General features: G+C 39.6%; 1 protein-coding gene across 4 annotated transcripts in view; it reads right to left on the bottom strand.

Moving 5' to 3' along the window:
- DNAJB14 (DnaJ heat shock protein family (Hsp40) member B14) overlaps positions 1-25158 on the bottom strand; it is a 37669-nt gene extending 12511 nt beyond the window's left edge. The window contains exons 1-7 of one of the 4 annotated variants that reach the window (XM_073340779.1): positions 24666-25149; positions 16109-16283; positions 6535-6680; positions 3579-3764; positions 3088-3182; positions 1360-1469; positions 241-413 (exon numbers count right to left, since the gene is read on the bottom strand). In XM_073340779.1, the coding sequence (XP_073196880.1) occupies positions 241-413; positions 1360-1469; positions 3088-3182; positions 3579-3764; positions 6535-6680; positions 16109-16283; positions 24666-24798 (1018 nt within the window). In that variant the 5' untranslated portion in view covers positions 24799-25149. Of the gene's footprint in view, positions 1-240; positions 414-1359; positions 1470-3087; positions 3183-3578; positions 3765-4844; positions 4942-6534; positions 6681-16108; positions 16284-18930; positions 19292-24665 lie in introns of those variants that run through there. The other 3 variants (XM_073340780.1, XM_073340781.1, XM_073340782.1) reach the window with 3 other exon arrangements.
- Between the last annotated feature and the right edge of the window lie 1593 nt (positions 25159-26751).

Consider the following 26751-nt stretch of genomic DNA (forward strand, 5'->3'; position numbering starts at 1 on the left):
GGCAGTTGTTTCCTTCAGTCGTCAAGTAAAAACCTTGGGAATTAACACAGACTACTTGGTGTATTTTTAAATGCAACAAATGTGAAAGACTGGCCTTTGTATTGGTTCTTTCATGCAAATCACATGTAAACACCTTTTAGTAAAAATAGTCACTTCATTCTATTCTAACACAGAAATAAGCTTTTCATGGTAACACGTGTTTTTGAGACGTGCCAAACATTACTCATTGGGTAAACTTACTTTGCTGCCTCTCCTTCCAACAGTTATTTCGAATGTTGGACACATAGTCCTCTTCCACACTCTTTTCCACCTTCTGTAATGACACTCCTTTGTATTCATTTCTGAAGTCCTTGCTGACATAATAAATGACACCCAGGTTTTCTGTCTTCATTTTGATGGTCTGCCCTGTACCTCTGTGAGAGACATGTTTGTTATTCTTTTTATATACACAATATGTATGTTTCAAATGTTGCCATTGGTGAGCAGCAATAAGGTTTCACTGAGTACACTATTTCAAAGTACAGAAAAGTCAGAGTTGTAATGAAAAGCAGTGGGAGTGTCATGTTTAACAGAAGAAAATGTTTACATTCATATGAATATAGAACTTCTGCCTTTTACCTCTCTCCATCTTCAAAAGTAATTTTAGTAAGCCATCTTTGTTTTAAAACATTATAAATAAATAAGTATAAAACAACCAACCAACACTGGAACCTGGCAAAACAAAAAACGAGGTCCCCAGCCTGCAACATTTCACTCTAAAATGTTTTACTGCAGCCCTTGAGAAATCCACCTGCATGCTGGCATATTGTGGATTAAAAACTCATGGTTTGTGCGTGCTCTGGAGGAGTGGTGCTTGTATCACAGGAGCTTAGCCTCAAAAGGGAAGAACATCTCTCTCCTGTGGAGCTCAAACGCTGCAGGAGAAGGAGCCTTCCTTCTATGAAGTCCAGCAGTTCTGCAAGAGAGTGAGAACCCTACAAGCAGTGATAGCAATTTACCTCCTGCATGATTTGTCAAAGGAGTTATTTCTTTCAAGAAAAAATATGGAGTTTTAGATACCCTTCCGTCTGAAATAGATATGAGTTTCAACACCTGTATTCCCTTCCAGACAGGCAGGGATAAAATATTGTAACAAAGTCTACTCTGGGGGAAAAGGGGGAATAGAGAATTTCTCCAGCTTTCATTATAATTCAGACCTTAACAACACAGGTCAGGAGGTTGTTTTTGTCAACTGCCTGACTTGATACAAGTAGAAGATGACTCTGCAAAGCAGATGTTAAAAAGCCATGCAAAGAAATAAAAAGGGCATTTTAAAAATGGAGAAGTATTTTTTTAACAAATTTAATCAGCATTACTTACGATCTTGGGTACAAGGCATAAGGAGGATTGGAAACCATCAACTGGCTCAACAAAGAGACGAGGATCAATACAATAATAGGCATCAGCTGGATGAACATAGAAAAGCCTCCCTACGGAACAGAACAAATAAGATTTGGGCATTTCATAAAATCGGGATCAAGATAGTATGCAAATTTGGCAGGGTTTAATCTGGGATTTGCTTTTTAAGATTGAACACTATACCAATAACCTAAAAATCCAAAAGACCAACTGCTTTGTAGAACAACTACAAATTTTAGGTACTCTCAGATATCCCTATCCCAAAATCACTCATAATTATTATTTGTACTGTAATAGTGCCCAGAGACTCCAACAAAAATTAGAACCCCATTGTGCTGACACTGCACACACACAAGAGAAAGGCTTTCCCTATCCCAACAGTTTACAACCCAAGTATAAATGGCATTAGTTAGTTAACAGGAATCCAATACATACTGCATCATACAACACTGAAGAGATGCATTTAAAACTCCAGAGTTGTAATTCAACGCCCACTGAAGTCAATGAGTCTTTTCACTGATTTAATGAACTGGACCAGGTTTATATAGATGTCAAATAAGTAGCTAAATGCAGGTACACGGCACGCCACACTTAGGGCTATTCTGAAATTCTGAAACAGCTATTCTTAAGTAACTGCATGTGTGAATGCTCTTAACTTAATCCACTTTTAAAGTAGATTAGGATAAATGTGAATAAGGTGCTCTTATTCCAGAACAAGAGCGTTCACATATGAAGTTATTCTCAGGAGTAGCTATTGTGTTTTAAATTAACTTCCTACCTTAATATCAAGGTGGAAAAATATTGGACGTTTTAAATTGGATTTTTAAAATTTTTGTTATTTAAATTATAAGAAGTTCCTTTTTAAAAATAAACCCATTTAAAAATGAAATCTCAATTTAATACAAAATATATTAAGGCCTAAACTTATTAAAATTTAGTTGTAAATGTGTAACATGTTTTGATAAGAGAAATTTATATATCCAAAACATTTAGTGTTGTTTTAATAAATTATATAGCTGTTTTATGGTGTTAAATTAAATTCCAGTTACCATCCTAATTCAGCTTGACACAAATCATGAGCAAAAATTATTTACATAATATATAAGCGATGTATCAGTCACTATTTTTAACATAATAAATGTAAAATTAATAACCTGAAAATGTTATGTTATATAATTTCTGAAATAAATGCCTATAGTTAGAGTGTACCCTCCGAGGCAGCAAAAAGATGTACCACATCTAATGTAAAGACTATTTAGTTGTAAAGCAAAATATGTTAGTAGTTATATCAACCAATGAGAATGCAACTTTCTTTAGAAAATAACTGAAGTACGGATGGAAAAGTTAATCAATTTTAATGATTTAAATCAACGGTTTCCACTTGGTGATTTAAATCAATCTGCCCTGCTCAATCCAAATTAATTTTCAAGTACATACAAGCTCTTAGTGACCAGAAACTAGCTTAAATCATTTAGGATGTTAGTTTGGAATCTTTTGTTCTGTTTACTGCACCTTATGCAAATCTTCATGTCTGTTTACCAAAGGAGCTAGGCTGTCCCTGTAAAAATATTTCACTTGCAAATTCAGCTGTTCCTACAGAGCCAAAGATTCCCCTGCAATCATGCCATGTATATGACTATAATCTTCTTTCTCTAGCAGTAGATTCAGGTCAAAACCACTCAAACATACATCACCCCTCTCCTCTTCTCTCTCATGTCCACTATGACGGTGTTGATTAGGATGATTGTAGCCAGCTCGACCATTAGAAAATGAATGTACACTACCTACAAAAAGAAGCATCAACAGTCAAGAAAACACCTGTTATAAACACACAAGATGAGTGAGAAACTAAAATGCCTTGATGACTATAGACTGGGGAATTAATATACAGAGTGAGACATTTAAAATAGCTCATATTTAAACTTCTTCTATTTTGAAATTTGCATTAAATAAACTAGGTCTTATTTTTTGAAAACCTACAATATTTATGAATTTATGATTTCATGTACTCTTGAGGTCACCATAGTAATCAGAAAAGGAAACTGTAGCAATACACAGAGGAAAAATTGCTTACAGTAGATTAGGAAAATAAGAGTTTGGAATAAGTATTCTAAAAATCATCACATGAACTCAGTAGTGCAGCTCTGATAAATATCCATAAAATATTAATGAGTAAATACCTGATGGAAACGCTCCTCCGAAGAACATATTGAATAAATCCTCTGGAGTAATGTCAGCCTCACAACCTCTGTGGAAATTAAATCTACCATTGCCAGGGTGATTGCATGCTTGCTCTTCACTGCCTGTAAGGTCATATTGCTTTCGTTTTTCTGGATTGCTCAGCACAGCATATGCATTTCCAATCTCTGAAACAGGGAACACAGAGTGCTCACACAAATGAACAATAAGAGCTGTTCTGTAATTACAGTTGTAATTTCAGTCAAGAACTTGCTGAACATTAGCATCATTCATAGGCGATACTGTACATTACAAAATCAACTGCAATGGAACAGGGTGTCCAGAAACATCTCCAGTTTCCTACTCCCTCCAAGGCCCTGCATCATGGTAAAGTAGCTATAGAAGGCTGGACAGTTACGTTTACATCTTCAAAGGAACGTCTTCATCTGCTGAAATATTTCCCCCTCGTTGCAATTTAAAAAACTTAGCTTTAATGTGAACTCAAAAGTCAGGTAATTGCAAACATTTGGCTTGATCCAACAACATTAGCTCTACCATGCAGCGTCTTCTGTATATTTTATGGGTTATATTAATAGGAATAATACATTAAGATTTACAATCAATAAGAGAAAGACAAACAGAAAATACTACACATGCAATATGAGAGTTAATATTAGTGAATCTACCTTCACTTTTGGAATTACCTGACCTGTGTGTGCTTGATCTTGGTAACTGAGGTGCATGTAGAGCCATATTTTTTTACACTGTCATGTGACACTGCTGGCAGTGCTGCTTTTAAATGACAGACCAAGCTACAAGAGATTACACGGAAACCCTGCTGTAGGACACACACTTCAAATACAGTTATCAGGGTTACTCCGCCTCATGGTAAAGATGGTGGTGAGAGTTTGACATCCTCAGTTGTGGAGAGAAATTAGAAAGAAGTCAGTCAGCTCATAACAAATACACATGAAGAAAACTTATTGCAAAAAATGTTTTAGACAACTTTTTTTTTTTGCTTATGTTGTGCCACGAACGATCACAAACTGCTAATAACTGATCATAGCAATTCAAAAAGTTGTGTTTTTTTTTTATAAACAGAATTTAGAGGAAATAAAAAGACAACCTGATCAATGTTCTTAAAATAAAAAGAATAGGCCCTTGGACAACTTAGTAAAATATGTTGTCTGGCAGTATTCCAGAGACTGATCAAATGATACTTCTGAAATGTTAAGAAAAATACACACTTCTATTAAAGCAGTCGGGACTCCAACATTCCCCTGCACCATTTTCAACCGATACACTGAAGTAATGTGCATTTGCTGAAGAACCAGAAGACGAGTAATTTCGTTTAAAATGTGCAACCTGAATGAAGAGTGAAATAGTGAAAGTTTGATTTTGGAAATCTCCAAGTTAATACACCGGATCCTCGCTAGAATGTAGGGTTCGGGATCCATGCGTTAACCGTGTTATAGCAGGGGCCGTGTTATCATGGATCCCAATTTAAATGTTTAAATTTGGGATCCATCACCACACCCACGCTATATGCAAATACGCGCTCTAGCGAGGGTCCGCTGTACTTGAAAGTATTATTAGTCACAAGGTGAAAAAATTTAAAACAATTTTTTAAATTTGACAGGGACCTTTTAAAACAAATAATATAATTTATAGAATAAAGTTTAGCTATCAAAAACATGTGTAATTATATTAAAACAATTATTAGCAATTAACTTGATTGCTATGAGTAATCTATTTCCCATCTTAAACCCTTAATGTGTCATAATTAGTACTCTTGGGCAGGTCTACACAGAAAGTTTTGTTCAGGGCTTAAACTAGAAATAAGAGCCTTGTTTTGTGTTTTGATTTGTTCCATCATCAAAAGACCATGTAAAATGTAAGAAAAATACCACAGTTAGATTGCACTTGAGAAAAACAATTATTTCTGAAAAGTTCACATTTTCCTTCAAGTATGCATGCAATATTAAAGGATGCTTTTTCGCCAAAACCTTTCCCATTAGCAATTTAGCCTGATCCAGGAGAAATCTTGGCAGTCCTAGCTGTCTGGATATTAAACTGAGCTAGGGATTGGTCAAAAGGCAGTTGGAATTTGGTCCATTTTGAACAAATCTGTTTTTGTCTGAAAAAAGAGTTATACGCACAAAACTCTAAGAAAAAGGTAACAGCATATCATGTGACTGAATGAAAACTGCACTTTGATGCAAACTGCTTGGTTTTTTTTAAACCTCCAATAGCAAAGGCACAATCAAATTTATACCTCATCAAACTGCACTGGCATTAAACTAAGCATGAACTTTCTTGATGTGATTTTGCATAGTCAGTCTAGATGCTTGGAATGGCAAATGTCAATGTTTACACTGAAAAACAAATTACTTGTGTTCATAAGATAAATTAATTATATTAATTAATATGTTAACATTATAAAACTTTTGTTGCCAGTATAGATATATATTAAATAATGCAAATCCGTCTCTCATTTTGTGTTCTTTTAAACCAGGATGCGACAAGATAGAAATATCTGAAAACATGGTTTTGTAACAGCTATCACCAGTAAGTACTGTTCTTACTCTGAAACCTGTTCTTACTACAAATGCCCCACGGACCAAAAGCAATGGTATATATGTAAATGTTACAATGGCATTAGTATGCAAAATCATGTAAAATGTCTTCATATTAAATTAACCATTTTGCTTTATTTACATGCATACACTGAGATGTCCCTTAATTTATACATACGACCAATCATTTTCCGAAAAAGTAATTATTTAAGGGCCCTTTTTGACCTACACAACAAACTGCTGCTTGGTCCATTCTATGCAGATAGGATTAATCAGTACTAAACCACTGTGCTTTAACACAGCTACTTCTGTACAGTAGATGGGCCCCATATATTCTAAAAGGCTTTCTCCATGTACAAAGTTTAATTATAAAAACTTTTACTTTTAAAAGCATCTGTTGCTCCAGGTGCATGGTTTTTGTCTGGATGAAATTTCAAAGCAAGCTTTCGATAAGCCTTCTTCAAGTCTTCTTCACCTGCATCTTTTGACACTCTGAGTACTTCATAATAATTTTTACTTTTCTTTATACTGCAGAAAAGAATAAACGAAAAGATTTCAAAGATCTAAATACAATACAGTTGACTATAACTGCAAACAGAGAAGTTACTGCAGACATCAAAATTAGTTTATATAACTAAAGATATTCTATAAATTAATTTATAAAAATTGCACCTTCTCGCACAAAGGTTATTTTGCTGTGTACACATTATTTAGTGCACTCAGAGATTATTCTTTTTAATCCTTTTTATGCTATGAAGCTAATACAACTATAAGAGAGGGAACTGGATTCTGTTCTGACTTGCACAACTTCCACAGAATCAGAGAATCTTTTTTGCTAATGCTGCCATCAATCAGAAATAACCCAATTTGACTTAGCAGGATGGGTAGTCAGAAAAATATGTTTTTATATATAAACAGAAGATCTGATTTGGATATCCATTGACAGAAAATATCAATGCGCTTAAGCAATTACATGAGGTATTTTGATAGACAGGCATACATGTGGATCCAAGAAACCTATTTTACTTCTATAAACTGCTTGCATAAATCCAAAGAATAAATAAATAAAATAGCACTAATCCTATATCCTGATGACCTAGAATGCTTAACATTGCATTAACTCTACAGAAAGCCTTAACAACTTTGATACTTAAAACTTTGTTTCATCCTGTAATATCAGGACAATGATGTAATAATTTGCTGCATTTTAAAACACCCAGAAATGAGGTGGAGACAGAAGCCACAGGGGAGAGACAGCACCCTAAATCCAGGGGAACAGGAAGGTTTGATCAAAAGCAGAGCATTAATTTTAAATCCAAACTGAATTATGGGGGAGAGAGTTCAGAAACAAAAGTAAAGTATTTTGGAACTGCAGGATTCTCCCGTATAACTAAACTAGCTGGGTTTGCCAATGTTGCAGTACATTGACATTTGGTGCAAGCAAAAAACAGAAAAGTTAATGCCCAGAAATTAAATAATAAAGCATCCCAGGGGCCTCCTGACTAGTAGGCAGCAAGATGGCTAACACTACCATCAGACTAAGGGGTTGCCTTTAGGGGTTTTATACCACTATAAATGTAGGGGAATAAGATAAGCACCTTCACCTTCTGTAAGAGTATCCACACTAGGAGTTTGTATCGCTTTAAATATGCCAGTTTCTAAAGTGATAATGCCATAGTGCTCCAAAAGCTCCAGCCCAAACAATCATCAAAATTGAATAGGTATAAAGGTAAGCAGGCCTTTGGCTGGCTCACAAAATGAAGAAATTTTATACAGGAATGGGAATTCTACAATTAAAAGTATGCTAGCCTAAGAAGTCAGGCCAGACCATTTTACAAGATATTGTTAAAATCACAGATTGATCAAGTGGTGTCTCATTCAAGGGATCATTTTTCCTGTGTTTAAGAAACTGAGTCCGTGCTTAGGCATGATGACCACGAGAGCATTTGCCTTAATTTCTGAATTCGTTGTTTCCTTTGAAGTCTTCAGTATCTGGATTACTTTTATTATGAACACAACTTGAAAAACACGTATTGGTACACTATACGGTAATGAATGACCACGAATTAACAGTGTTTGTTAGTGTTAAAAAAGTTATTAAAAACATCTGAACACTCCAATGCCATCCAACTAATATTACTCACCCCAAAAAATCTTTACAGCATACAAAAAATTCTCATAGATTTAAGACAAAACACACAGGTTTAATTGTTTAAAAACATTTAGCTTCAATTCACACCAATTGTGTATGAGGTAAACAGACAGAGAAATGAAAAACTGTACATTGCCAACGGCAAAACACTTGTCCCAAACCAAAGAGGTCTGTACTAACACGTCAATTGTTTCACAAGTTAACTGTAAGTAACTTAGTCTTTCTCGTTAAGGTTAATAGTACCTAAACAACACTTCACATCAGTAAAAAACTAACAAATGTACAATTCATGTTCCTCAGAAGTCTGGCTGTCATGCCAAGAGAGAAAGGGTGGTGAGGTGAAGGGTGGGATTGTTTTTCTGAGAGATTTCATGGAGTTCTTTGATGGAGTTTGAGGATATCACAGCTGACACTCCCCCACAGGACAGTTTTAAATCAGGTGGACTTTGATGCCTGTCCAATTTATAACTGCTACAGGAACTTTTTCATAAAGTCTAGCAGGGTTTTCCTCTGTCACTTTTCTCTCGAAAAGCAAATATTGCAGCTTCTAGCTTGCACTGTTCAGAACGGTGGTTCTCAATGCATACCCCTGAGGGTATACAGTGGTCTTCCAGGGGGAACATCAACTCATTTAGATATTTGCCTAGTTTTACAACAGGTTACATAAAAAGCATTAGCAAAGTCAGTCTACAACCTAAAATTTCATACAGATGACTGTTTATATACTATATACTATGTTCTATATACTATACATTGAAATGTAAGTACAATATTTATATTCCAGTTGATTTATTTTATAATTTATGGTAAAAATAAAAAAGTAAGCAATTTTTCAGTAACAGCGTGCTGTTGCTTACAAAATAAGACATAAAAGTAAGTAGTTTTTAAATGAGGTATAACTTGGTGGCATGCAAGACAAATCAGACTCCTGAAGGAGTCCAGCAGTCTGGAAAGGTTGAGAGCCACTGGTTTGGAAGTCAACATGATTGCTGAAAACTTCACATTTCTAACAACTTAATTAAATAAATGTTCCAATTTCTTTGCTTGTTTTTTTGTTTTAATCCACGATGAACACTCCTACTTCCATTTTCAGTTCGTTTTTTGACCTAAGCAGTGACAATAATTTGCAACATTATCTGTTTAAACCCTTTTATCTATGTTCTTGTTCATCACCTGCACTAAGACTGCAAAATGGTCTCTCTTTTCACTGAGTTTGCAGAAGCAGATGAAGAAAGATTGGACTGGACTTCAATAGGGCCACATGACTTGCAGTCTTTGCTGTATAGTTTTGGATCAATGGAAATGTGTTCAGGCAATTTTTTGGCTTACTTTCTAAATTCAAGTAAACTGCAATTACAGTAAATTTTAATCTGGTCTGGTAAAATTCTTGTTGCTATTATCTCATCCTTCTCACAGACTGGCACGGTTCCAATTCAGATTAAGGACTCTTCCTCCAAGCCTTCCTCTTGTACGAATAAAAGAACACAAGACACGACAAGATATGCAATACTTCAACTAATTCTTCACAAGAATGTATCTCAACCACAGCAACATTTCTAATCATAGTAGGAAATTTTAGGTATTGGGCAATTTATTTGTGCTAAGGTTTTTATATTATTTTTTAAGAATATAAGACCTGGAACACCTTATGCATTTTAAATTGCTTTATTAAAAAAAAAAGATGTAAAATATAACATTTCTGTGTTTCTTAGACTCCTCTTCTGGGGCTGCCAGAGACAGTTGCATACTCACACTTGACAGGACTGAAAGGAACAGGAAGGATGGATTAACATGTTTCACAACTAATTCCTCGTTAAAGGGGTTTTAAAAAGTGTATAAAAACAGTTTATAATAAATGTGTTCTGTGGATCTCTGGTAGTCCACAGAACAATTTCAGGTGTTCTGCAGTGCTGCTTCTAGTGGAATGGCAAAGCATGTATCCATCTGTGATACTGGCAAACCAGCTAACCTGAGTATGACCCATAACAACTTAACAAGAGGCATTACAATTGTACCAGGAGAATTCACTTGCATGTGAATATCAAACAGATGTACTAGACAAGCAATCACTAACCCATTCATTTGTAGTAACAGAAATCAAGGGTAGATGCTAAATGTGTTTGTCTGTGTACCTGTATCCTGTTAGAAGTTTACCATTGTAACCAAATTAACTTTTAGATTCTAAATATTTTCATGTCTTAATTGCCTTACATTATGTATAAGAATGTGTCCAGTTAATCTTAAGATCAAAGATGTGAGATACTGCAGAAACTAATATTATCTACATTGTCCTCGGCTTATCTATCCCCGTTATGCTGAATGACCGGATGTTGCCTTCTAGTGTAATTAGATTACGGTGTATACCCAGGGAAATGTTAACTTCAAAGTGGTGAGTCAGTGCATGCTCAACAAAGAGGAATCCACAGTCATATGCTGTGCTCAAAGCACTTGACAGCCCGCTTTTCGGGTCTGATCCTGCATCTCTTGTCTGCTGAGCTTTAAACAGGGAAAGTTTAAGCCATGGGACTGAGATCTTCCAAGTAGTTATTTGGAATACCCTGAAAAATGCAAGGAAAGACTAACGGACTCTACATAAGATGCATTTGGATTATAACCTTTTGGGATGAGTCCAGAGAGACTTTTGCAAGCCAGCAGACTCATCCATCACTGCTACAAATCTGATATAAGGACCTTGCAAGCATTTGTAATGTATATAATCTTTTAGCAATTCAATAACTTTCTTCTCTTTTTCTCTCAATAAATCTTTAGTTAGTTTATTAAGGATTGCCTGACAGCGTGACATTTGGGTAAGATCTGATACTCACATTGACCTGGGGGGTAAATGTCCGATCCTTTGGGATTAGCAGAACCTCACATATGGTGAATTGGGTTTTCAGTAACCTCTAGTTATATTATACCAGCTTGCTTAGATGGGAGCCAAGGGCTGCACTGCCTACAGGGGACTGTGTTTGGCTTCTTGTTAACCAGTGTGGTGCTGCAGAAGCTCTTTGATACTGGTTTGGTGACTACAGAACAAACCACCAATTTTGGGGTATTGTACACCCTGTTTCTTGCAGTCTGCCCTGAGTGTGGCACTCTCAGTGTGGCCCATACCAGGCACCCGGTAACACCACCTTCAAGCAATTCTCGTTCCTAAAACTTGTAACCCTATCCAGGACCCTATTACAGTTTTTGTGGAATTGGGAGGATGGTGTGTGTGTGTGTCTGTATTAAATGAACTAAAACAATGGTGGAGGGGAAAAATCAAGTTTCTCCCACTGCTGTGTGGCTGCTTCCTGTCTTTGTTATGCTTGTTTTCTGTAAATTCAGCTGTGATCAAGAAGCAAACTCTTTGCTTCTGTAGTAAAATAGAACTTTTGAGGTGGAGATAGCATTAAAACAGGAGGAAGCTGGTTTGATCTGTCCTGCATTTGGCTTTTATATTACCGTCACTATGTACATTTTGAACAAGATGATCACTATTAGCAGGAAAGATGTACACATTTTAAGAAAATAAGTTATTTCCAAATACATTTCAGCTCACGAGAGAAGAGTTTCTCAGTATGTGAGTTGTCAAACTTCTGCACTGAACGAATAATATTCTTTTAAACTCTTCTTACTATTCATAGCATATCACTCAGTACTTATGCAATCAACCGAGAGGTATTGCATCTTACACTTCTCCCCATTGAGCAACTTGTTTGCACTATCATGCAATGCTCTATAGCTATGGTGGCTATCAACCACGTCCCTTGTGTATATGGAAGAAATTTAAAAAACAGCACATCAGTGCTTGTTTATATTTGTATCTACCAACAATACTAGCGCAACACTGATGAAAACCAATGCAGTAAACCCATTTGTTGAGTTGTTCTGCTCCAGACTTGTCTCTACTGTGTATCTTAAATCTATTGTTATAACAAGCAAATTTAGGACAGTCTGATCAGGATAGGAACTCTAATGCAGAATGTTCCATTACAGGGATCTCAAAGGTAAGGTCCCCTCTCTTCTAAGGGCATGTCTGTGCTGATGAAAACAAACAAAACCCTGTAGGAAAACCACAAATCCACTGAAGCTGGATCCTGAATATCCTCTCTCAGTATCCATTAGCTTATCAATATGTATCCAAATGCTGCAGGAGGGCAGCTGGGGCAACAGAAAGAAGATGGGCTATACTTCAAATAAGTATTTTAAACATCCAAAACAGTTTTAATTACATAGTCAGATTCATGAAACAACTAAACTCAACAAAATTGAGAACAGATTACAATTTTGGGATTTACCTCACACAAAACGGAAAAATGTGAAAAAAAACCCCACCTGACGAAGGAATTCATTCACCAATTCCTGTGTAAAACTAATTTATTTATATTAAAATATATAAATTAATACCATCAAAATATATAAAATACTGAAGCATATTAATCCTGCCTTTACTCACACAGTAGTTCCCTATCCTTTACTCAAATCTACCACATCTGAATAACTATTTGAGATTGTTAATCCAGTAGTAAGGATTTCTTTTAATCAATCAGTCTATCTGGGGGAAGTACTGTATGACTGGAGAATAGCTATCATCATATGTAAACTTAAGAAAGGGGACAAAAACAATCCAGGCAATTACAGATCTGTTAGTCTAATCTCAGTAGTAATCAAGACTTTGGAACAAATTATGAAGAATAATTACATCCCATTTTCTGTTTACCTCCGTGAATGTAATGTAACATGTGCTCCTAAAAGGCAGATCATGCCAACCTAACCTGATTTCCTTCTTTGAGAAAAATAACTGATATTTTTAGATACGGGAAATCAACAGATCGAATATACTTGGATTTCAGTAAAACATTTGACACGATATTGCATGGGAAACTACTAGTTAAATTAGAAAAGATGGGAATAGAACAACAATTGTAAAGTAGATATGGAACTGGCTAATGGACAGAAGGCAATGGGTTGTGCAGAAAGATAACTATCAGATTGGAAGGTTATTAGTGGAATTCCCCAAGAATCAGTTTTGGGACCAATCGTATTCAATATTTTTATTAATGACCTTGTCACAAAAAGTAGGAGTGTGCTAATGAAATTTGTTGATGATACAAAGTTGGGGGGCACTGGCAATTCAAAGGAGGATCCACATATTATACAGGAATATCTGGATGACCTTGTAGAACAACAGAAATGGGATGAAATTCAATAGTACAAGGTGTAAGATCATGCACTTAGTGTCTATTAATAAGAATTTTTGCTCCAAGCGTGGGGCTCATCAGATGGAAGGAAGCAATAGAGAAGAGACCTGGGTGTGTTGTTTGATCACGATAAGCCACCAATGTGATGGGGCTGCAAAAAGGCAAATGCGATCATAGGATGTATCAGGTAAGGCATTTCCAGTAGACACAGAGAAATATTAAAGCCATTGTACATGGCACTGGTAAGAGCTCATTTGGAATACTGTGTACAATTCTTATTACCCATGTTCAAGACAGAAAAATTTAAACTAGAACAGATGCAGAGAAGCACTACCTAGGAAGATCAGGGGAATAGAGGGCCTATCTTGTGAGAGGAGATTGCAAGAGCTTGATTTGTTTAACATAGCAAAAAGAAGGCTAAGAGAAGAGATGAATGATTGCTCTCTATAAATACATTGGGGGGGGGAGGGTGAAAGGGTAAACCGCTATTTAAGCTAAAGGACAATGCTGATACAACAACAAATGGGTATAAAGTGGCCATGAACAAATGCAGACTGGAAATTAGACGGTTTCTAACCAACAGAGGAACGAGGTTCTGGAACAGCCTCCCAATAGGAGTTGTGGGCACTAACAAATTAATTAGTTTTAAGGGACAGCTGGGATACACCATTTATGAGTGGGATTGTATGATGCGGTGGCTTGCAATGATATGAGGCAGGGCCTGGCAGCCCTGGGGTCCCTTCTGATTTATGTCTTATGTTCTTAAAGGTTACACTTCAAGTGCCTGATGTCAGAATTACTAACAGGTGACTCCAGGTGACATGCTGTGGCCACTGAACGTTGGCAGCACGCATATACACTGAGTTCGAGCCTTGCCCTTGGCAGCTTTCTCTGTCCAGTAGAACCTCAGAGTTATGAACACCTCCGGAATGGAGGCTGTTCATCACTCTGAAACGTTCGTAACCCTGAATAAAATGTTATGGTTGTTTTTTCAAAAGTTTACAACTGAACATTGACTTAATACAGCTTTGAAACTTTACTATGCAAAAGAAAAATGCTGCTTTTAACCATCTTAATTGAAATGAAACAAGAACAGAAACAGTTTCCTTACCTCATCTAAGCTTTTTTTGGAAATGTTCCCTTTATGTTTTTAGTAGTTTACTTTTAACAGTACTATACTATATTTTTCTGACTGCGTACTTCCACTTCCAAATGAAGTGTGTGGTGGACCAGGCAGTCCATAACTCTGCTGTTCTACTGTATGTGTTGCTCGCTGCCTGCATGCTGTAGGAGCTCCTTCTGGAAGTTTTAAACTGGAAGTTTTGCTTTCAAGGTAAGAGCTGATATTTCAAAGTGCTCTAAAGTCCTCATGCACACCCACACTTTTTGTTAGAGGTATTGTCAAAGAAAATTACATTAAATAGAAAGATGATGAAAGACTAGTAACCAGCAGCAATAGGGCACTCTAATCAAGATGCATGCTGTGCACTAGTTTCCTGAACAATGGGACTGGGTGTAACCAAAAAGCAACTTTTATCAAAGTTGGTATGATCAAAGGGGTTACTGGGCTTCAGGAAACAAACCCGTAACAGGGAGCCCTATTCTAAACATTGGCATACAGTTGATACTGACTAACGTGAAGGATACTGCCATCAGTCAAAACAGTAACCAATGTTTTTACTTTCTAAGAGAATTTATCCAATCTACACAAACCAAAAAGGACAACTATTGTTTCCATCCCTCAAAGTGCTGTCCTTGAGGAAAAAAGGTCCAAAGGAAATGCAAGACACTAGAAAATTTTCAGTCACGTGGCCCTTTTAAAAACTTTTATAGCAGATCTCAATGATAATTTCTCCCCCACAAATTGCCATAAGTGGGGGGGGGGGGAAGGAAATCAAGAATTGCTCAAGCTACAAGGAAAATTTTAAAATGATACTCTAAGCTAAAGGAATTTTTCATCTTGACAGAATGAAAATCAAGGTGAAACCTTAACTGTGCTGGCTCTACTCTTCCACTATAATATTGCTGCGCTATATGAGGCCCGGGGTAGAATTTGTAGGCCAAGCTGAGGTCATTTAGTCAAGGGGTTCCTTAGACACAGCTCCCTCCAATAAGGAGCTGCTTTTAATATTCAAATTAATCTAAAACCCATGTGCATAGTGTGATTGTCTTGAAAATTTTAATGTTAGCTGTGAATGTATTCATACTTTTCCTCACAGTTCTAACCCCTGGATTTTTAATTTCACTTTGAAGTAGTATATTTTAGACACCTTATAAATATCTAAGATAGAAACACTGCCTTGAAGGTTTCACATCAGGACTTCCACAGTCACTGCCATTTTGCCATGACAGCTCCTCAATAACAACCTTGGATTTTTTAACAGGTAGAGATATTTGCAATGTAGATTTGTACAATACTCTCACAAGGAATGAACATATATCACAATTTGTGTTATTCAAAAAAAAATTAAAAAAGTCTCCATTCAGTGCCAGCATCTCTACTCTAAAGATGAGCTAGGTCTAGGAGATGCTTCTTTAGATTCTTTACCTCAAAGCTTAAGTGAATAATATCCACAAGCATATGATACAAGAGGTGATGTGTTTATGCAAGTCGATACCTGAGTACTCCTTCCACTTGATCTTTGGTGTAGCCTTTCCCACTTTCACCTGCAGCAGACGCATTGCTGTCCTTTGTACTACTGGGTTTACTTTGATCATTGCCATTTGCTGGTTTTTGGCAGTATGGACCACTCCCAGCAGCACTTCCATTCTTCATAATTGCTTCCAACAAAACTGTAGAGACAATATAACCATAACATCATAATACACATTGCAGTTGAAAGAGCCCTATTAGGGTAGGGGCTCTGAAACTTTTTCATTCCGTGGACCACATCTTAAGAGATTGTCTTATGGATCCCCCCTCACCTGGTCCACACCCCTTCTATTCACAAACACAAAATTCTTGAAGCAACTGCTTACAATGGAAAGCATTTAGAAATTGCTAAATGGTCAACTCGTGCCCCCAGTCTCCCCTCCTTCTTCTTCTTTTCTAATGTAGCAATGTAGAGTAGTGGAGACAGCTAGGCTGGTTCCTCACTTTCCAGCTGCTTTTACAAGTATTTATCCCCCTCTTTGCAATGAAAGCCCTAAATGCCTGAATAAGTACCTGGAAATAGAAAGGAGGAATCAGCTCTCCACACACCATCAGCAGTACACAGAGTCTGAGAACTACTGAAATAGGTTCTTTAGTGTTTAGTTTATCTCCTAGGGACCACTGCAGGACTGGCCCAACAACAGATATGGGCTTGGGCTTAATTCTTGGCCCTTTTTCCTGGACCAAGGGTTGGAAGTGCTATACAAGGCAAAGTGCTGAGACGCAAGGAGCAGAAGTGTGTCATGTCACAACAGCAGATTAAGGAATGGTTCTTGGAGGATACAAAGTGAATCTCAGCCCATCTTCTTTGTCTAGAAGGACAGTAATCTTAAGAAAAGCAATATGACAAGAAGGGTTGTCATAAATATAAAGGAAAGGGTAAACCCCTTTGAAATCCTTCCTGGCCAGGGGAAAGCTCCTCTCACCTGTAAAGGGTTAAGAAGCTAAAGGCAACCTCGCTGGCACCTGACCAAAATGACCAATGAGGAGACAAGATACTTTCAAAAGCTGGGAGGAGGGAGAGAAACAAAGGGTCTGTGTGTCTGTCTATATTCTGTCTTGGCCGGGGATAGACCAGGAATGGAGTCTTAGAACTTTTAGTAAGTAACCTAGCTAGGTACGTGTTAGATTATGGTTTCTTTAAATGGCTGAGAAAAGAACTGTGCTGAATAGAATAACTATTTCTGTCTGTGTATCTTTTTTTGTAACTTAAGGTTTTGCCTAGAGGGGTTCTCTATGTTTTGAATCTAATTACCCTGTAAGGTATCTACCATCCTGATTTTACAGGGGGGATTTCTTTATTTCTATTTACTTCTATTTTTATTAAAAGTCTTCTTGTAAGAAAACTGAATGCTTTTTCATTGTTCTCAGATCCAAGGGTTTGGGTCTGTGGTCACCTATACAAATTGGTGAGGCTTTTTATCCACCATTTCCCAGGAAAGGGGGGGTGCAAGTGTTGGGAGGATTGTTCATTGTTCTTAAGATCCAAGGGTCTGGGTCTGTCGTCACCTAGGCAAATTGGTGAGGCTTTTTACCAAACCTTGTCCAGGAAGTGGGGTGCAAGGTTTTGGGAAGTATTTTGGGGGGAAAGACGCGTCCAAACAGCTCTTCCCCAGTAACCAGTATTAGTTTGGTGGTGGTAGCGGCCAATCCAAGGACAAAGGGTGGAATATTTTGTACCCTAGGGAAGTTTTGACCTAAGCTGGTAAAGATAAGCTTAGGAGGTTTTTCATGCAGGTCCCCACATCTGTACCCTAGAGTTCAGAGTGGGGGAGGAACCTTGACAAGGGTACATTCTGGACAGTGAGGACATGTGAAAGTAGTATATATCCCCAGAACTCTGAAAGGAATACAAAAGACACCCTTCATTTCCCATAAAGAGGAGGCAATTCACAGAAACAGAGGTCATCGGGCATTGACATTTCTATGGTCCGTTTACAGAGATAGTATATGGAGGGCTTGAAAAATAATAAATCCATTCACCTATTTGCTAGTATTGTAATGAGTAGGACTCTTTCCCTGACTAGTGTGGGGCCATCAATTTCTGCAGAAGAATAAACATTTTTTCTTTATAATATTAAGTTTCTAACACTTATGGCTGAGATACCCTGCCAAATGTGAACTGAACACAAACCAATGGACTGTTGCCTTCCTAAGTCTGCAAACAGCTCCTTTGTTTCTGCTGCTGATTCGAAATGACAAGCAGGAGCAGAGTGAAAACAACAAGACTGATCGATTTCTCTTCTTACAGAGACAAGGTGGGTGAGGTAGTATCTTTTATTGGACCAACTTCTGTTAGTGAGAGAGATGAGCTTTCAAGCTAACACAAACCTGGACCAGCTTCTGTTGTTGAGAGAGATGAGCTGAAGAGGTTTGTGTTAGCTTGAAAGCTCATCTCTCTCACTAACAGAAGTTGGTCCAATAAAAGATACTACCTCACCTACCTTGTCTCTCTTATATCCTGGGACTGATACAGCTACAGCAATGCTGCATACAATTGCTCTGCTGTAATTCGGAACCTCTGGACAGGAGTGAAATTCCATAATCATGTGATCTATTATGATCAGTAGCTGTCTCTGTGCCACTGGAGGATCACTTATACCTTGGACTTTAGAAATGCTTTGTGCTGGCAGGGTGGTATAAAGCAGCCACAAAGCAAGGCAGAATCTGGGCCTATGTCTTTTGTAGAAGTCAAGATACCTGACTATATCTGTAGATACTGCTTGTACTTTTTACTGAAGGAAACAAACCTTTGCTGATCTACATCTAACTTCTCAATTAACTTACTTTTCAAATTGTGACATCTCTTCCACTGGGAAATTTGAAGAATGTTTGCAGAAATGAAGATGGGAATCTGGAAGAAGCTTGCTAAAATATGGTTTAAGCATAATCTTCAACAGTTAATTCCACTGTATCTTTACATGCCGCAAAGGAGACATACCAATATTGAAGATTCTAATCATTATATCTAATTACAAAGAGGCATACATCACAAAAAAACAAAAAGTGTTAAAGAATGCAGAATTAAACTGCTGTCCTGAATGGTTGCGTTGAAAATTAGCAAATAAATGAACCCATGTGATAAAAAATAGTAATGCACTTCACTTATTCTGAAGGGTGTTGTTTAGATTTAATTATAACCATATTGGACAGCATATCAGAAGTAAAAAATATGAGATTGCATTACAATACCACTTGCCATTAAATCAATGAGAAGTAGGATGATAGGGATTTTAGTGAGAATTATCAAAGCGAGATAAGAGAGGTTCTACTGCAATTGATAAATCTATGTGTTTGTTTTGGAATTCTTTGGGAATAAAGTTCCTATATAAATAAAATATAATTAAATCTTTATAAATTAAATACCATTAGTGACTGAAAGGTGCTCAGATACTACAGTGACGAGACAAGCAAAGACAGAAATGGACCACATCATAGTTCTTATGCCTTTGTCACTTCCAGGCTGGAAAGTTGTAATGCCCTCTATTTAGGGGTATCCTTGAAAGTCACTCTGACTCTTCAGCTACCAAGAACATGGCTGTTCATGTCGAACCTGGGCCGGGCCAACACCAATACAGTTTTGCATTCCACACTCTGCACTAGCTCCCAATCAATTTACAAGTGAAATTCAGAGTACTGATTATTGTCTGGAGACCTACCCTACAGCTGTCTCCAAAGCTGAACTCATGACACTAGTGGTAGGGCACACTCATACTGGGCCCTTAAATATCCTTACCTCCTTTTTAAATTCCAACAGAGCTCAAATTTGCCAATTTTTAAGATGCAGTGAAAGATGCATTGTGACTTGTTCCAATTTTGGTTTCATGTAGTCAGTAGATGGGGAGCAACTTTATCCTAACTTAAGGGGCTAATTTAGAGGCCAGAGATATTGAAAAGTCACTTTATAGAACAAGATGGCAGACTACATAGGGAGATATTAAGTTTCATACACTATCAACAACACAATGCTTTATAAATTCCCGAAGAAAAAGTTTCCACTCACTTTTTAAGCTTGTTGGAGTTTTACATCATTAAATAACTCCGTTTTCTCTAAGAGACTGGGAAGAGAGAACTAGAACCCCTAGGGTTAAAAAAAAAACTAGATAAGTTCATGGTCCAGAAATGGCTATTAGCCAGGATTGGCAGGGATGCAAAACCATGCTTTGAAGCAGCCCTAGTCTCTGTTAGCCAGAAGCTGGGAATGGGCGATAGGGGATGGATCACTTGGTGATCTGTTCTGTTCATGCCCTCTGAAGAACCTGGCATTGGCAGGATACTGCCAGGATACTGGGCTAGATAGATCATTGGTCTGACCCAGTATGGCCATCCTTATGTTCTTAAAACCTTCTCTACAGCCTTCTTGTAAAGTCTGCCACAACACACAGTGGTGGTTTGGATGACCTAGTGGTAAAAAACATCTAAGGTCTGTCTACACTAGCATTTTCATCATTATTACCACAGAGGGAGCTGCACTAGTGTGACAGCGGGAAATCTCCTAAAAAACAGTAGTGTAGACATACTAAAAAGCCCCAAAAACACTTCGCAATAGTTTCCAGATCTTCTAAGATTCTAGAGCATCCACTTGATGGTCCAAATATAATATAGAATATAAATAGTATATTCCATAGGAAAAAAAAAACCTTCCAAAGAACATTATTAAGGTTTCAAATCAAGCACTCGCGTTAGGAAGAGCCAGAACTAATGTTGCCCATGAAACCTTAATTTTGCTTGCTTGCGTATGTGTGCATTAGCTTTAAATTACGTGATAACATACTATTTTTCCCACAGGACCCCTGCTTCATTCACTGGAAAGAAGGGATGGTACACTTATAATGAGGCAGCTATTCCATATTTCCTTTTATCCTCATCATTCAATATGTGATTCCATTCCTTATTACTGCACATCACCCAAATCCTGACCTGAATATAATTTTTTTTTTAAATTTTACTCAAAGGCTTATCTATTGCACTCATCACTGTAATAGCACCTCACAATTTTTTTTCAACACCTTGGTGAGGTAGAGAGATATTATCCTTATTTTATAGATAGGAAACAAGCACAGAGTGATTAAAACCTAAATTTGGAAGAGCCCACTAATTTTTGAGTACCCAGTTTAAGACACTTAGGGTATGTCTACACTGCAATCTAAGCCTGCCATTGTGCTAACCCAGGACTTGGACCCAGGACCTTACAGGGCTGGAGGGTTTGAGCTTCTGTCAAGCCAGGGCTGGAGAGTCTGAGCCCTCAGACTTTGCAGTGTAGATACAGCCTAGCTTGACTGAGGTCCCAAGAGTCATCTGGAAGTATCACACAATTCCCTGGGACAACTTCCTTAGCTCTCTAACCCAACATTCTGCAATCCACTCTACTGAAAATGGAAACCACGCCCCCCTTTGCAAAGCAGCAACTCAGGTCAGCATTAACCCATTTTCTTCTGATTAGAGATCTGCAAGCACATTATGAGAGAGCCTTCTGGGATTTGCAATGGAGAGTGAACCAATCAAGCCTTTTGTAAAGTGACCTGCTTCTTAACAATCTGCAGGACAGCAGTAAAGTCTTCCCAAAGTGCACCACAGTCCGCGCACTACCCCTCTCTGCAGGCACCGCCCCCGCAGCTCTCATTGGCCAGTTTGGTTCCCACCTAATGGGAGCTGTGGGGATGGTGCTTGCAGGCAAGAGCAGCGCACAGAGACCCCCTTCCTTCCCTCCCTCCCCCCCGCAGGGCTGCTTCCTGGAGCTGCACGGGGCCAGGGCAGGCAAAGAGCTTGCCTTAGTGGCAGCCCTGCTGCACCACCAGAGATTGCAATGGTGACCACTGCCATAGGGACTATGAAATGTACAAAATTATTAACTCTAGTCAGTGTAAGAGGCAAGACTGAAACTCAGTCTCCTGGCTTCCAGTCCAATATTCCTTTTTATAGACAAAGGGTATTTTCATGAAGGCAATCCAACTAAGCCATGGCAAGTATTTTGGATTATCACAGGCTTTTGGTAGTACTTAAGACATACTTAAGACATACAGGCAAAGTGGAAGAGGTGAAAAGCATGTGACGTATCAATTCTGCATAGGACTCTGGGATAAGGAGGCAATGGATTTCCCCTGTCCTAATGATCCCTAATATATCTATCTTTTATTCCAGAAGAAGCAACCTACTGTAATTTTAAAAAACAACAACAGATGCTGCGAGTCCTTACTTTTTGCTTGCTCACAAAATTTAACAGGTAGGCACAGGAGGAGGGAACGTGTTTCGTAAATATATACTTGATATTAAGGTAAGAACCTGGAGCACCTAGAGCTGATATTTTTGGAGCATCACCCTAGAGATAGTATTGCCTACTATCAATTTTTGGAGCATCACCCTAGAGAGCATCACCTTTAATTTGAAATATACTATGCTGCAGTATTTAATTGTGTGTGGAAATCTTCATTTCTGTGAAAAGAATAAAAAGAAACTTACTTATCCTTTGACGAAAATAAAGAGAATTTCAGCGGAGACTGGAAACTCAACAAGTCACTGCATGCACTAATATCTAGAATAAACTTCTGGCATAGCATGACTAGAAGACCTTAAGACCTTGTCTACAGCCACTTTACAGCACTGAAACTGTCTCACTCAGGGGTGTGAAAAAACACCCCCCTTGAGGGATGCAAGTTTCAGCGCTGTAAAACAGCAGTGTAGACAGTGCTCCCAGCGTTGGGAGCTACTCCTCTCATGGGGGTGGTTTTTTTACAGTGCTGGGAGACCTCTGTAGCAGCGCTTTACCGTTGGTAGTGAAGACATACCCTTAGACAGGCAATGACCATGCCGATAATAAAATTTAAAACCATGCTATTGTTTCCTCTAAAGAACCATCTTTTAAACAATTGGTAGAAAGACAGACGCTGTAATATGAAAAATCATTAGTAACTGGCCAAAGACTAGTGCAGACCCAGTTCACAATGGAATAGAACAACTTGTACTAGTGCAGTGAATCATGGTGTAAAGCACGTCCGCAGTAATGGTTTGGCCCAATTCAGCCATGTTGGTGGCTAAAAGTGCAAACAATAACCCACAATAAATTCTTTCAACAGGAGAATTAGGGATGTAAATATCGTTTAAAAAGTTAACTGCTTAAATTATTAAAAATGTGTCCTTTAGAACAGGGGTTCTCAACCTTTTTCTTTCTGAGGCCCCCCCAACATGCTATCAAAATTCTATGGCCCACCTGTGCCACAACACACTGTTTTTCTGCATATAAAAGCCAGAGCTGGCATTAGGGGGAAGGAAGCAGGGCAACTGCATGGGGCCCTACACCTTGGAGGGCCCCATGAAGCTAAGCTGCTCAGGCTTTGGCTTCAGCCCCAGGTGGTGGGGTCAGGGCAGCGTGGGCTTTCTGCCCTGGGTTCTAAAGAGTCTAATGCCAGTCCTCTTTGGCGGACCCCCTGAAACCTGCTCGTGGACCCCCAAGGGGCCTCAGACCCCTGATTGAGAACTGCTGACTTAAACGGTTAACAGATCAAGCGGCTGGGGCCACTCCAGCCAACGCAGGGACCCTGGGACTGGCCAGCCAGCTCGGGGTTAACGGTTAAGGTGGGTTAACTGATAAAACTGATGCTTACCGGTTAACTTTTTACATCCCTAAAGAGAGCATGGTAAATCAAAGTCATGTTCCTTCCAACTGTTTTAGCTAAGTGTTTTAGTGAAGTGCTTCTCTGAATTTCAACTAGCTCTTCAAGCCTTTTAGAGTATGTCTACACAACAACTAGGCACCGGCAGCTGGCACAGGCCACATCTAGCTGCTGTGTAAAAATACTCTTTGGCAACTTGTATGAAATAGCAGTCTATGACCCAGTGTAGTAGAACAAAGCTGAACTTGTGCTTGTCTAGGGCTGACTTCAATTCCTGATTCCAGTCAAAGGATTCTCTTCCCAACTCCACTTTCTCCTTTTAAACACCCGAACGGTCAATCTCCCAACAGTTAAACCTCTTACTATGTGGTTTCCCTGTTACATATCTAGAGCCAGACCAGTCTGAATACTGCTGAACAAAAAAGCTAATCATTTTGGGTTCACTTCTAGGGCCCTCGCCTTGGCCTGCATCTGTATACACACATGTGCTCTACGCACATGTGAAATTTTCTGTGCACATCACTCGAAGTCCGAGGTGAGCGATTTCACAGGCACAAAGTCCACTGACGTGTTCGGCTCACCAGGGTACGTCTGTGTTCATGGGGCACAGGCACAGCCACAAAGAGGCCACACTGGGTGAAGGTGGCCCAGAGATCACTAGTGTCTCCCCTCCGGCGGTCAGGCCCTACCCAAGGCCGCCCAGGGGCGTTATGCTTGGCAAACCTAGAGGAGAGGGGGCAACAAACAGGCGGGATGGGGCCTCAGAGACCACCTAGGCCGAGGAGAGCTAGTCTGGGCTTTTGCCCAGGGCTGGGGGGCGCGGCCCTCGCGGGTGGCAGCCGGGCGCCGGTGGGTGCGGCCCAAAGAGAGGGGTCGCGGGGCGGTCAGCCGGGGAGGGGGTCCGGGCCTCACCTCGGGCGGTCTCGGTCGGGTAGAGCTTCTGGGCCTTGTGGAGGAAGCGCAGCGCCCGCTCGCGGTTGGCGGCCTCCAGCGCCTCCCGGGCGATCTCGATGCATTTCTCGGCCTCGTCCCGGTTCCCCTCCATGGGCTTCTCCTTGCGCCGCCTCCGCCCGGCGCAGCGCAGAGAGAAGGGGCCTGAAGCCAGAGCGGAGCCGAGCTGGGGGGGAGGGGAAGGGGGTCGGGCTCTTCCTCACTCCGCACGAGCCATCCCGGCGCGCCGCATCCTCCCCGCCGCTACGGCAACACCCGCGCGCGGCTCCGACCGGCCGAGCCGCCGGCTGCTTCCGGGCCAAACTGCGCGACGGCGGTGAGCGGGCGCTGTGGGCGCGCGTGCGCACTGCGCCGCCAGACGCAGCCCGGGGCTGGGGCTGGAGGTAGCGGAGCGTGTCCCGTGAACCCCTCCCTGCCCGGGTGCATCCTGCTGCCTCCCGCTCCAGCGGGCCTGCGGGGCTACTAGAGAACCACGCAGGGACACTCCCCCCGGCGGTAGCGTGGTGAGCAATGGGCAGATGGCCGACAGGAGGGGCCCCTGGTGGCAGGAGTAGAGAGGGGGATAAGCGTCTCTAACCGGGGTGGCACGCTCTGACAGTGCCCCATGAACTCGCAGTGCGCTGGATCAGAGGCAGCGCTTGCCTTCGAAGGCAACAACTTGTACCGCCTCCATGGCGAATACCTCCTGAACAAACCACAGTGAGAGCTAAGGACGATGGCAAGCTGCAGTCGTGGGGTGTTGTAAAGCACAGGCGGAGACTAGTCACTAAATCTCGTTTAAGTGTTTGATGACTGCACTCCTGCCCAGCGAGTGCGACCATTTACAAGAGACTATGACCAACCCCCATCATGCATATAAAGGTGAACAGTAATTATGGAAGCCTTTCAGCTGGCTTGGGCTGTTTTCCTAGCAACAGAATTATTTTCTAGCTAGAAAGTACTTCATTTCCCTCCATTCTTTAGATTTGGGGAAAAGGGGCATGCAGCAGTTCTTTAAAATGGTAAGGGAGACATCCTTTAACCTTAAACTGTTCTTTCCTTCTTCCTCCCCTGAAATCATTCACTTGATGCTACACTCTATGCATGTAGAAGAGAGTAACTTACAAGAGTGATGCACCTCACTTTAAAATAATGAGGTACTTGTTGTAATTTAGTAGGTATCTAGTCAAATTCAAGAATTGGGTCAGACTATTTTAGTGTAGCAGCTAGAATATGCTACAGGAGTTAGAAGTTGCCCTAAGGTTATAGTGGCAGATTATACTCACAAAGCAGAATCAAGTCTTTATCCTATAGGCTCAAGTGACCTGCTCAGTCCTAGGAAACTGATCCTCTGCTGAATGCTACTTATGTCCTAGGAGAGAGAATAGAGTATTTTGCAGCAGCACTAGAAGTGCTGTAAAATTTGCTCTCCAGAATTCATCTTAACTTCCACTGCTGCATCTGCAGGGGTTCATACCACAAACCTGCTGCAATTTCACTTGCGATGGCAACAGAGACCCTACTGAGAACAAGGTTCCTGTACTCTGTAATTGATCATTTTCACCTGTATGAGCAAGCTCAGAGGACACTTAGAGGCATCATTTGTTATTTGCTGATGTTAACATAAGTTCATAAAAGTGAAAACAAGCCTTAGAAATCTTTACTCACTTGGGGCAGTCTAGCACAAGGTTACTTATTTTAAATGCTGAGTATTTTATAGGCTTTGGGGCCATTTATACAGGCCAGTACTGAAGATAGTAAGTAGAGGGAGCACCCTAGAATACAGATTAATTCCCCCCAAAATCAGTATGTGGCATGGAGCTTGATATGGCCCATTAAACAGCTTTAAGTTTACAATCTACATTGCTTGATTAGTTACAGATCATAAGGGGTCACTAAGTATGATCAGAATTGAAGCAGAATGATTCTGCCAACAGAGCTTGCTTGAATCAAATTAAGGCATTTTACAATTTATAGCAGCAGAACATACATTTCCTCGGTCAAGAACTGGGTCTGATCAGTCTTAAGAGGTGCTATCAAAAAGCATAGCAATAGCAAATACACAGAC

Source organism: Lepidochelys kempii, chromosome 4 (genome assembly GCF_965140265.1).
Source record: "Lepidochelys kempii isolate rLepKem1 chromosome 4, rLepKem1.hap2, whole genome shotgun sequence".
In the NCBI taxonomy this organism is placed as follows: Eukaryota; Metazoa; Chordata; order Testudines; family Cheloniidae; genus Lepidochelys; species Lepidochelys kempii.